The 12375-nt window shown below is 45.7% G+C and overlaps 1 protein-coding gene across 4 annotated transcripts in view; it reads left to right on the forward strand.

The window, feature by feature from the left end:
• Positions 1 to 8848: 8848 nt before the first annotated feature.
• The window catches only part of usp3 (ubiquitin specific peptidase 3), a 73951-nt gene continuing 70424 nt past the window's right edge, over positions 8849 to 12375 (forward strand). The window contains exon 1 of one of the 4 annotated variants that reach the window (XM_052042415.1): positions 8849 to 9394. In XM_052042415.1, coding sequence (XP_051898375.1) covers positions 9304 to 9394 — 91 coding nt within the window. In that variant the 5' untranslated portion in view covers positions 8849 to 9303. Of the gene's footprint in view, positions 9395 to 9659; positions 9935 to 12375 lie in introns of those variants that run through there. The other 3 variants (XM_052042416.1, XM_052042418.1, XM_052042417.1) reach the window with 3 other exon arrangements.

Genomic DNA, 12375 nt, shown 5'->3' on the forward strand with positions numbered 1-12375 from the left:
GTGCAAATCTCTTTACAAAAGCCTGAACTGATTAGATTATCCTATAGTTCAATTATTAAACCTACATCCCAAAAACATATTGCCATAGACTCCACCTGAGGTTGTGCTTCCTGAGTAACGTTAACATGGATACATGGGTTACTAAGTTTGCAGATGACACAAAGATTTGTGCCATAGTGTCGAGGATTGCCAAAGGATACAGAGGGATATAAATCAATTGCAGATATAGCTGGAGAAATGGTAGATGGAGTTTAATCCAGGTAACTGCGAGGTGTTGCACTTTGGGAGATCAAATGTAAAGGCAAAGTACACAGTTAATGGCAGGACCCATAACAGCTTTGATGTACAGAGTGATCTTGGGGTCCAAGTCCATACTCCCTGAAAGTGGCTGCACAGTTGTTAGGTGGTAAAGAAGGTGTACGGCACACTTGCCTTTATTAGTTGAGGCATTGAATTCAAGAGTCAGGAAGTCATGTTGCAGCTTTATAAAACTATGATTAGGCCATATCTGGAGTACTGCATTCAATTGGGGTCACCCCATTATAGGAAGGATTTGGAGAGGGTGCAGAAGAGGTTTACCAATATGCTGCCTGGATTAGGGGGCATGTGCTATCAGGAGAGGTTGGACAAACTAGGGTTGTTTTCTCTGGAGCGGTGCAGGCTGAGAGGAGACTTCATATAAGTTTATAAAATTATGTGAGGCATAGGTAGACAGCCGGTATTTTTTTCCCCAGGGTCAAAATATCTAACACTAGAGGGCATGCATTTAAGGTGAAAGGGGAAAAGTTCAAAGGAGATAGCAGATATCCAGGGTAGTTCTTTTTTCACAGAGAGTGGTGGCTGCCTGGATTGTGCAGCTATGGGCAGTGGTGGATGCAGTTACAATAGAGGTGTTTAAGAGGCTCTTAGATAGAGGCAGAGTATGAATATGCAGAGTATGGAGGGACATTGACCAGAAGGGATTAAGCAGAGGGGATTAGTGTAATTAAGCATCATTAGTTTAATTAGTTCAGCAAAACCTTGTGAGCTGAAGGGCCTTGATCCTGAGCTGTACTGTTCTATGTTATAAGAGGGCAAACCATGCCTCAGCTTCACGCTCATTCAAAAGAAGTACTTCTAACAGGAAAGCCCTTCCTCAATATTATGGCACTGTAATAACAGTGTCAGTCTACCTCCAAATCATGTGGAATTTGAACTCACAATCAGCTGACTCAGAGGCTAGAGAGCTACCTGCTGAGACATGCATAAAGTCAGATAAATTCTGGAAACAAAATTACCCCACATCCTCTTCACTCTCACATTTTCTCAGGAATAATTTCATAGTTTGTTTTCTGCTCTCGATATGCAGGCCAGGAACTGAAGTATCCAAACTGCCTTGTACATAAATAGGATTGTTAATTGACAATAATGCCCCTGTTACACTTCTAGATAAAAGGCCATGGTCCCAGAACTCCTCTTATTCCCTGCCCCCATGTTTACGTCCACACATTTATTTATGGAGCTATGGACACCTGCTAGTTCCTATCAACCTTTCTCCTGTGCTATGATAAAAGGCCTTAACACAGTTACACTGGCAAAACTCTCCCATTCCTCGGTTTAATTAATCCAACTAGGTGTAGCCTGTCCAAAGCACAAACATTTATGGGTAAGCAACAATATCTTCCATTCCTATGGGGCCTTTAACATGGCAAAACATTTTATGGCTTCAGCCAGATCAGATGATATTGAAGCAGATGTCCAAAAGTTTGAGTGCTTGGTTTTATGGAGAGACCAATGATAAATCTGAATACACGGGTGAAAATTTCCACTTGCTTGGTGATTAGAGCCAAGGGTCAGTCTCAAATTAAGAAGATAGTTGAACAGGACTTTCTTCACCAAGAGGGTGTTCAATCTATGGAGTTCACTTCTCAATAGAGTTGAGAAAGCTTAGTTGCTGGTGGGGATTCAAGGTGGGGACTGATATTTGGACATTACGAGAATAGGGGGATCTGAGGTTAGCTCAGGAAAGTGGTACTGAGATAAAAGATCAGCAGTAAGACACGAGGGGCAAAATGGCCTACTCTTGCTTCAATTTCTTATCCCTAACCATGACTGAATGCAGGTTCTTGAGCCCTGGGGCAGTAGGTGAACGGGCTGGTGTGAGCTCGGGCACGGGCTGTAGTTTTGGACTACCTAAAGGCTTACAGAGAGTTGAGTGAAGTAAGCGGAGGAGTACATTGGAATAGACATGTGACAAATGTGCCAAGGAAGGGAATGAATTCTCTCCCCTAAGGACTATGGAGACTCAGTCTTTCACTGAATTCAAAACAGAGATCTTTCAATTTCCAGATATTAAAGGAATCAAGGGATATGTGGATAAGACAGGAAAATGATGCAGAGGTAGAAGATTAGCCATAATCTTCCTGAATGGCAGAGTAAGGTCAGGGGGCCCCAGTGCCTGATTCCTACTCCTATTTCTTATGATCTTTTGAGTCAAGTAATGTTACAAAAATTGGTAGTCTTGGTGATGACAGAGATATATGTTCTGAACCTCACCTTAGTCAAATACAATATCAAATTTTCAAGCATTTCTGTTCTATTTCAGATAGTTGCTGAAGAGGGGTGAAGTCAATGGGCATCAGTTTGTGAGGGGGTTCAGGATGATAACTTTTATCTTCAGCGTAGTTTTTGGTTTTCTTATTTTAGGAAAGGGTATACTTGCTTTGGTGGCAGTTCAGAGAAGTTTCACTACATTAATTCTAATGTAGCACTATGGCTGGAAGCTAAATCTCTAGAAATTATGATTGCAAAACTGGAATTGGTTTATTATTATCACTTGTACCGAGGTACAGTGAAAATCTTGTCTTGCACACCGTTCATACAGATCAATTAATAACACAGTGCATTGAGGTAGTATAAGGTAAAATAATACAGAATGCAGAATAAAGTGTAACAGAACGTAGAACATTACAGCACAGTACAGGCCCTTTGGCCCATGATGTTGTGCCAACATTTTATCCTACTCTAAGATCTATCTAACCCTTCCCTCCCACACAGCCCTCCATTTTTCTATCATTCATGTGCCTACCTAAGAGTCTCTTAATTGTCCCTGATGTATCTGCCTCCACCGCCTCTGCCGGCAGTGCATTCTACGCACCCACCACTCTGTGTAAAAAACAACTCTGACATTCCCCCCTATACCTTCCTCCAATCATCTCATGTGAGCTATTTTCACCCTGGGAAAAAGTCTCTGTCTGTCCACTCAGTCTATGCCTCCTTTCATCTTGTACACCTCTATCAAATCACCTCTCATCGTCCTTCTCTCCAAAGAGAAAAGCCCTAGCTCACTCAACCTATCCTCCTAAGACATGCTCTCCAATCCAGGCAGCATCCTGGTAAATCTCCTCTGCACCCCCTCTAAAGCGTCCACATCCTTCCTATAGTGATAAGATTTCTTTATTAGTCACATGTACATCGCAACACACAGTGAAATGCATCTTTTTTGTGTGGAATATTCTGGGGGCAGGCCGCAAATGCCGCCATGCTTCTGGCACCAACATAGCACACCCACAACTTCCTAACCCGTACATCTTTGGAATGAGGGAGGAAACCGGAACACCTGGAGGTAACCCACGCAGACACGGGGAGAACATACAAACTCCTTACAGTGGCCGGAATTGAACCCGGGTCACTGGCGCTGTAAAGCATTATGCTAATGACCAAAACTGAATGCAATACCCCAAGTGTGGTCTAACCAGAGTTTTATAGAGCTGCAACATTACCTTGCAACTTTTGAACTCAATGCCCCGACTAACGAAGGCCAACACACCATACACCTTCCTAACAACCCTATCAACCTGCATGGCAACCTTGAGGGATGTGGACTCCAAGATCCCTCTGTTCCTCCACACTACTAAGAGTTCTGCCATTAACTTTCTGTTCTGCCTTCAAATTCAATCTTCCAAAGTGTATCACTTCACACTTTTCTGGGTTGAACTCCATCTGCCACTTCTCATCCCAGCTCTGCATCCTATCAATGTTCTGTTGTAACCTACCGCAACCTCCTGCACTATTCACAACACCACCAACCTTCATGTCACCTGCAAACTTACTAACCCATCCTTGCGCATACTCATCCAAGTCATTTATAAAAATCAAAAGAGCAGGGGTCCACTGGTCAACAGCCTCCTGGCAGAATACTCTCCATCTACAACCACCCTCTTTTCTATGGGTGAGCCAATTCTGAACCCTCACAGCCAAGTTTCCCTGGATCCCATGCCTCCTGACTTTCTGAATGAGCCTTCCATGAGGAACCTTATCAAATGCCTTACTAAAATCCATGTACACCACATCCATTGCTCTACCTTCATCAATGTGCTTTGTCACATCCTCAAAGAATTCAATCAGGCTTGTGAGGCACAACCTGCCCCTCACAAAGCCATTCTGACTGTCCCTAATCAGCCTATGCTTCTCCAAATGCCCATAAATCCTGTCTCTAAGAATCTTCTCCAGTAATTTGCCCACCACTGAAGTAAGACTCATTGGTCTGTAATTCCCAGGGTTATCCCTACTCCATTTCTTGAACAAAGGAACAACATTTGCCAGCCTTCACTCATCTGGCACTACTCCTGTGGCCAGTGAGGATGTAAAGATCATCGCCAAAGGTGCAGCTATCTCTTCCCTTGCTTCCCGTAATAACCTTGGATATATCCCGTCCAGCCCTGGTGACTTATCTATCCTAATGTTTTTCAAAAGTTCCAGCACATCCTCTTTCTTCAGGTCAACATGCTCTAGCATATCAGCCTGTGTACGCCATCCTCACAAACATCAAGGTCTCTCTCACCAGTGAATACTGAAGCAAAGTATTCATTGAGGACTCCCCTACCTCTTCTGACTCCAGGCACGTTTCTTCTTTTATTCCTGATCGGTCCTACTCTAGTCATCCTCCTCCTCTTCACATACATGTAGAACACCTTGGGGTTTTCCTTAATCCTACTCGCCAAGGCCTTCTCATGTCCCCTTCTAGCTCTCCTAAGTCCAATCTTAAGCTCCCTCCTGGCTACCTTGTAACTCTTCAGAGCCCTGTCTGATCCTTGCTTCCTAAACCTTAGGTAAGCTTCTTTCTTCTTCTTGACAAGATATTCCACATCTCTTGTCAACCATGGTTTCTTCACTCTACCATCCTTACCCTGCCTCAGTGGGACAAACCTATCCAGAACACCATGCAAGTACTCCCTTAACAACTCCACATTTCCGCTGTGCACTTCCCCAAGAACATCTGTTCCCAACTTATGCTCCCAAGTTCCTGCCTAATAGCATCATAATTCCCCCTCCCCCAATTGTACTTTCCCATTTCGTCTGCTCCTATCCCTCTCCAAGGCTGTGGTAAAGGTCAAGAAGTTATGGTCACTGTCTCCAAAATGCTCTTCCACCAAGAGATTTGAAACCTGATCAGGCTCATTGCCTAATACGAGGTCCAGTATGGCCTCTCTTCTAGTCGGCCTGTCCACATGCTGTGTCAGGAATCCTTCCCGGACACTCCGAACAAACTCCGCTCCATTTATCCCCTTTACACCAAGGAGGTGCCAATCAATATTAGGGAAGGTGAAATCACCCATGACAACAACACTGTTATTTTTGCACCTTTACAAAATCTGCTTCCCGATCTGTTCCTCAGTGTCTCTGCTGCTATTGGGGGGGGTCTGTAGAATACTCCCAACAGAGTGATCACCATGAGGTCCACCCACAATGACTCAGTAGACGATCCCTCCAGGACATCCTCCCTTTCTACAGCTGTGATACTGACCCTGATCAGCAAAGCCACTCCCCCCCCCCCCCATTTCTTTTACCTCCATCCCTGTCCCTTTTGAAACATCTAAATCCCAGAATATCCAGCAGCCATACCTGCCCCTGTGACAGCCAAGTCTCTGTAATGGTCACAATGTCATAATTCCATGCACTTACCCACGCTCTAAGTTCATCACCCTTGTTCCTGATACTTCTCGCATTAAAGTAGACACACTTCAGCCCATCCAACTGACTGCAATTTTGCCCTTTCAACTGCCTATCCTTCCTCACAGTCTTTCTACACGCTGCATCTATTTGTACACTAAACGCACCAACCTCTGACCTATCACTCGGGTTCCCATCCCCCTGCTAAACAAGTTTAAACCCTCCCCAACAGCTCTAGCAAACCTTCCCACAAGAATATTGGTCCCCCTCCAGTTCAGGTCTAACCCATCCCTTTTATACAGGTCGTACCTTCCCCAGAAGAGACCCCAATGGTCCACAAATCTGAAACCCTGCTCCCTGCACCAACTCCTCAGCCATGCATTCATCTGCCACATTAACCTATTCTTACCCTCACTGGTGTGTGACACAGGCAGTAATCCAGAGATTACTACCCTTGAGGTCCTGCTTTTCAGCTTCCTACCTAGCTCCCCATATTCCCTCTTCAGGACCTCATCTCTTTTCCTACCGATGTCATTGGTATCAATATGTATCACAACTTCTGGATGTTCGCCCTCCCCCTTCAGAATGCTGTGGCCCCAGTCCGAGACATCCCAGACCCTGGCACCTGGGAGGCAACATACCATCTTTCACATCCATAGAATCTCCTGTCTGCCCCCTTACTATTGAATCCCCTATCACGCCAGCTCTCCTCTTCTTTCCCCCTTCCCTTCTGTGCCACACAGCCAGGCTCAGTGCCAGAGACCTGGTCATCGTGGCTTTCCCTTGGTAGGTCATTCCCCTCAACAGTATCCAAAGCGACATACCTGTTATTCAGGGGAATGGCCACAGGGTACTCTGCACTTCCTTCCTTCCTTTTGACAGTCACCCAGCTACCTGCCTTTTGCAGCTCACAAGTGACTGCCTCCCTGTAGCTCTTATCTATGAACTCATTCTCCCGTAGGAGCTGAAGGTCGTCCAGCTGCAGCTCCAGCTGCCTAACATGGTCTGTAAGGAGCTGCATCTTGTGCAGATGTAGCTATCAGGGAGACTGGAGGTCTCCCAGAACTCCCACATCTCACAAGGTGAACACACCACTGGCCCTGGAGCCATTCTAACTACTCTAGTCTGGCACTAGAAAGAAAGAAAGAAACTTACCAGAGACTTACCTTAGCCTCTGCCAAAGCCTCAGGTTCCCACTCTAACACTGTCCACTCACACAATGGCAGCTCCAAACAGCTACAGAGAAAGTGCAAGGTCGTAATGAGGTATATTGTGAGGTCAAGAGTCCTCAGGCACCAATTTGACATGAACAGCTTATTGTGAGAAAAGGGTTAAATACAATCATCCAATGTTTTCAATTTAAACAGGCCACAGACAAAGTATGGTTGATGATCTGTGAAGTTCTCTAGAACGTTAAGAGAATTGATAACAGTTTAACTGGAAGAATTTTCTCCAGTATTGTTTGAGTGACAATCACAGCTGTGATTGTGAGCTGTTGTGAGAGGCCACTTGCAGCAATTAAACTGTGAGATACAGAGTTAAACCAGATCTTCATGAGGTAAAGAAATGGAGTTGCAAAGTAACAGTCTCTCAGTCTCATTATTCTCAGTAGAAGTTCCAGCTTGTGTTGGGGCTTAAAGTCTCTGTGACCTAATGAATCAAAAACATCAAGACAGTAACCAATTGGTTGTAGTGAGATAAGAAACTCTCTAACATACCCCACGGTATCAAAGGCCTCAACAGCAGGCAGAAGAGCTTGTTGACACTGTGTAGTAAAAGATAATGAGAGACCTAGATTAAAACAGTGAAGTACCCAGATGGGAAGACTTGGTCATGACAGCTATGTGAGAAAACTGTCAGGAGCAATCAGTCCCACAGTCTTCCATGTCTGATTGGTTCAGCTGGGGTTTAAGTAATCCCAGCATTCTGAAAGATTGGTGCAAGAACATAAAAGAAGAAACATCAAGCACATCCAAAGTGAAACCTGGGAACAACTATCGCTGAAGGAGGGCCCTGGGTTTTGAACTCAGAGAAGACTCTGGCCAGTTCATCTCACACATGTCGCACCTGAGTCCAAGACCTGGGTTTTGTGATTCATTGTGTTGAGTAGCAGGCTAGGACAGTGAATTGTGTGAGCTGTAAGAGTTAACTGAATGTCTGTCCACTGTAAGTGATCAGCGTATTAATAAAGATTGAATTGTACTAAACTTTAGTTTGTGTTTTCTTTGTTTGTCATGTCACTCAATCCCTCATGGAGGCAGACGGACAACACCAGGAACAAAAGGTCCATGAGGAAAGATTAGGTAGGTTGGGCCTATACACTTTGGAGTTTAAGAGAATGAGAGGCAAGCTGTAAGAGCTTGAGTGGGGTGGGGGGAGCTAGAACTAGGGGTATGGTGTCAGGATGTGGAAGTCAATCATTTAAGATAAAGGGGAATTTCACCTCTCAAAGGACTGGAACTCTCTGCCCCACAAACTGTGAGGCCATCAAGACCGAGACAGATGTTGGACCTGACGGGGAAATTTGAGGTCCATGGGGAGGAGGCAAGCAGGTGGTGTTGACATCAGACTTGCAGAGCAGGGTGGAGGGGCCGACACCCTCTCCTGTACACACAGTTCCCAGTCATCAATGCCTTCCAGATGCTGTCATGGTGCAGATCTGGTTCCACGAGGTCCAAGGTCCTGCACGGATTGATAATACTTTCCCGCGAATCCCGAGCCGTCCCGCTGCCATACCTCCTGAGGTCCCAACTCCCGACCCTGGCAATGCCGCTGGCACTGCCCGCACCGGGCAGCCGCAGCCGCTCACTCACTCCGTGGCTCCAACGGCCGGCCGGTCGGAGACTAGGCCTCGCCGTCGTCAGGGAGATCGCCCCGGCGTTGTGACGTCACACCGACCGCGGCAAATAGTCGCCCGGAGGGTTGTGACGTCATGCCACCGGGGCAAATCTCCGGGGAGACGAGCGGGGCGAGGGACAATAGTTGCCACGGAGACGGGCGGGGCGGCGGTGAACTGAGGGACCAACGGCCAAAAGGCTTCGCTTCATCCCAGCCGGGCTTCGGCTCTCCCGTCCCGGCACCGTCATTAATAAAGCCTAGGACGACGCCAGTCCTCCCTCCCCTTCCACCCTCGGCAGCAGAAGGGGGCCCGGCGGGCGGAGGGTGAGGCCCGGCCGGCTGCGCGCAGACTAGGCCCGAGAAGATGGCGGCGTGAGGCGGAGCCCGCCCGCCGGGCGGCCAGTTCCGCATCGTCCCCCCTCCCCTTCCTGCCGTGCCTGCGCTCTGCCCGGCCCCCTCCTCCGCCTCCTCCTCCCTCCACACCGAGCCTCCGCACCGAGAGCGCCGCTTGCTGCCGGTTTCCAGCCCCTGAACATGGAGTGCCCCCACTTGGCGACCAGCGTCTGCATCGTGCCGGATTCCACCAAGTTCCCCAACGGGTCGCCGTCCTCATGGTGCTGTGCCGGTGAGTGCCGCACGGTTCCGCTCTCCGCAGATCTTGGCCGCACTTTCCCTCTCATCTTTGCATTGTGTGAGTGTGTGCTCGAAAAGGGCAGCGCTTCCTCCGCACCACAGCTGCAGCTTGCCCGGCGCCAAACCATCAGGAAAGGCCGGTCCTCGGCAGGCTCCAGTCCGGCCCACTCCGCACAATTAAAATACAGAACCGGGGGGGGGGGGGGGGAAGAGTGGGGGTGGTGGTGGTTTGTTTTAAAAGAGGGAGAAAATAATAGGATCGCTCTTCTCGGCAGAGCCGCTGAGCTTTGTGTGGGGTGGCTGGCGCCGGGGGCTCAGACTCGAGGTCACGTTGGCGCATTCTCCCCCTTAATCCTGCTCATAAACCCAGTGCTTTCTCCGCTTCTGTTTCCTTTAACCCGATTTACTCCTGAGCAAAATGCAAGATTGCGGTTCCACTGAAAAGTCTCTGACCAATTGAATTAGGTTGCCTGGAGGCTGGATTTAAGCGAAGTTTTCGGTGCGGAGTAGATAAACAGAGCCCAGCAAACCTGTATGTATGTGAAAAGTAACCCCAGTGGATTGACATTTTTGCCACGTACCATCCATAAAGTCGTGATGTATGGCAGGCATTTCACTTCAGTAAACCGCCGTTTTTTTTCGAGGATGCGGTATTTATTTTGTGAGAATGAGTGGATTACTGTGTAACCAGAGCTTTCGATGACTTTCTTTGTGTAAAGGCGTTCGGAGTCAGACCAGACTGACTTTCTTCTGCTGGAGTATTAGGCCTCGCATTGTTTCCATTGTCTGGGCTGCCCAGTGCAACGTTTGAAAGAAACTTGCTTTAGCTTTAATAAGAAGTCGCGCCTAGTGAATTTAACTCTATATTTAACAGGCAGATTCGTCATAGAATTTTCTGTACGAGAGTCCCATACAATAATAAAACTCATGTGGTGGAGACACGATGGGATTGCCATCTAATCAGCTTTGTCTGGCTGCACCAAGGCGGCGATGAGTACAATAGGACTTTCAGTTTATTGATGTGAAGTTTTTTTCTGCATAATTATTAGTAGATTTAATGGCGAATAACCAAGTGGAGGTTTTTTAAACAATTTCCAATAGATAATTTTCACAACTGCAGGCTTCAACGATTGGTCTTTTGTGTGTGAAGGGAATGCATTACAGGGAGTTAAAACCCTCAATCTTGTGCAGCTGTCTTCGTAATTCCGAATACTGTAGTGAGTTCATGTGTAGCGAGTAACCCCTAGGGTTTCTTATCTCGACTTCAGAATAGGAATTTCTTTTGACTGCATGGAAAATCTGTAATCTTTCTATTTTTTAAATTAAGTTGGGTCCTGCAGAGGAATTTCTTCTAAAAATTGTAATCAAGGAAACCTATTAAGAAATTCTGTTTGAATAATTAATGCTATACATTAAGTGTTTAAAATGTTCAAGATTTTTAAAAATTCTTCCATGCAAAAATCGTTCCATTTTGTAGAGTTTAAAATCTGTCTTGTTTTTCTATCACTTTATCCAATGGTTGTTTTGGTTTCAAATGTGCTTCTTTGACACACTTGCCATCTGACTCTCAAATAAGAGCTTTGAATAAGCAGTGTATTGAAATAGGGAACAGTTGTGACTACACCTGTGATCTCATGGGCCCTATAACCTTTCTGGTTGTGGTATAATAGACCTTTAAATGGAAGCCTTGTTGTCTGTCATGCAATCCTAAATGTGATAAATGGGTATTATCCAGTGATGTATTGTCACTGATCATCAAAGGAACCAAAGAACAGGCATGTATAATTAACCGGCTCTTGTGTGACGTTGTGAATGGGAGTAGTAAACAGAGCAATGCTGTCCTCATTTATGCCAATAGAACACTATTTTGAGATCATAAGATAATTGTAGGAGAGGCCCTCGTGCGAGTAATTAATGTCAGTGTGTTCACCTCCTGGCTAGGAGTCTATTCCAAGTGTTAGAATCATAGTCATTTGGCACAGGAGAGAAGATATTTGGACCAGTGTGACTGTGGTCTTATTTGAAAGAGTTTTTTTCATGTATTTATCCAATTCCCCAATGAGTTACTATTGGATCTGGTTCCACTAATATTCCAGGCTCCATGTGTTTTTTTTCTGTAAAACTCATTTCTGCTCTTGTTTCTTCAGGCAGTTATCTTCAATCTGAGCCATTTAGTTACTGATCCTTCTTGCAGAAACTAATCCTTTTAAAAGAAACTTCAAATAAAAAATTGATGCTATCAAAAATTGAGTCCAGATGAAGGGTCTTGACCCAGAACATCGACAGTCCATCTCCCTCACAGATGCTGCCTGACCCACTGAGTTCCACCAGCACTTCTTGTGTGTTCCACCAGTTCTCCAGCTTTCCAGCATCTGCATTCTCTTGTCTCCAAGAATTTTTGTCAGTTTGCAAAGGAGGCCAATTTCAGCAAACAGCAGCTTGATCTGCATTAATACTTGTATTATTTTAAATTCTATTCTTAAATCATATCTGTAAATGTTTTACCTTGCATCTAACATTTTTCAATATGAATCCTTTGGTGCACTGCAGTTCTTTGCTTCATTCCTGGACTGATTGGTGTGATTCCTGGGATCTTCAACTGGGTGGCAGACAAGCAATTTGGATGCTTGGGGTTATTGTAGTAGAGGCCAGATGTTACAGAATAGGCAACATCGCGATGCAGATAGTTGTTCTTGTGAGTAATTTGTCTTTGCAATAATGGCAAACTGTTCCATAAGAAAGGTCATTCCTGCTGCTTGTGATATTGTGTTCAAAAGCCAAATAGTGCAGATGTTGGGAACCTTAAAACTAGAAATTGCTATAAGTACTTGTGTCAGCAGGGTTTCTGGCGAAAGAAGCAGACCCAATGTTTCAGGCCTTTGACCTGTTTCAGAACTGGATATTTTCATGTTAATTTCATTGTGCAAGGCCATGTTCCCCACATGCCCCAAGCATTAATGCAGATTAAAATAA

Source organism: Pristis pectinata, chromosome 32, assembly GCF_009764475.1.
Source record: "Pristis pectinata isolate sPriPec2 chromosome 32, sPriPec2.1.pri, whole genome shotgun sequence".
Lineage (NCBI taxonomy): Eukaryota > Metazoa > Chordata > Chondrichthyes > Rhinopristiformes > Pristidae > Pristis > Pristis pectinata.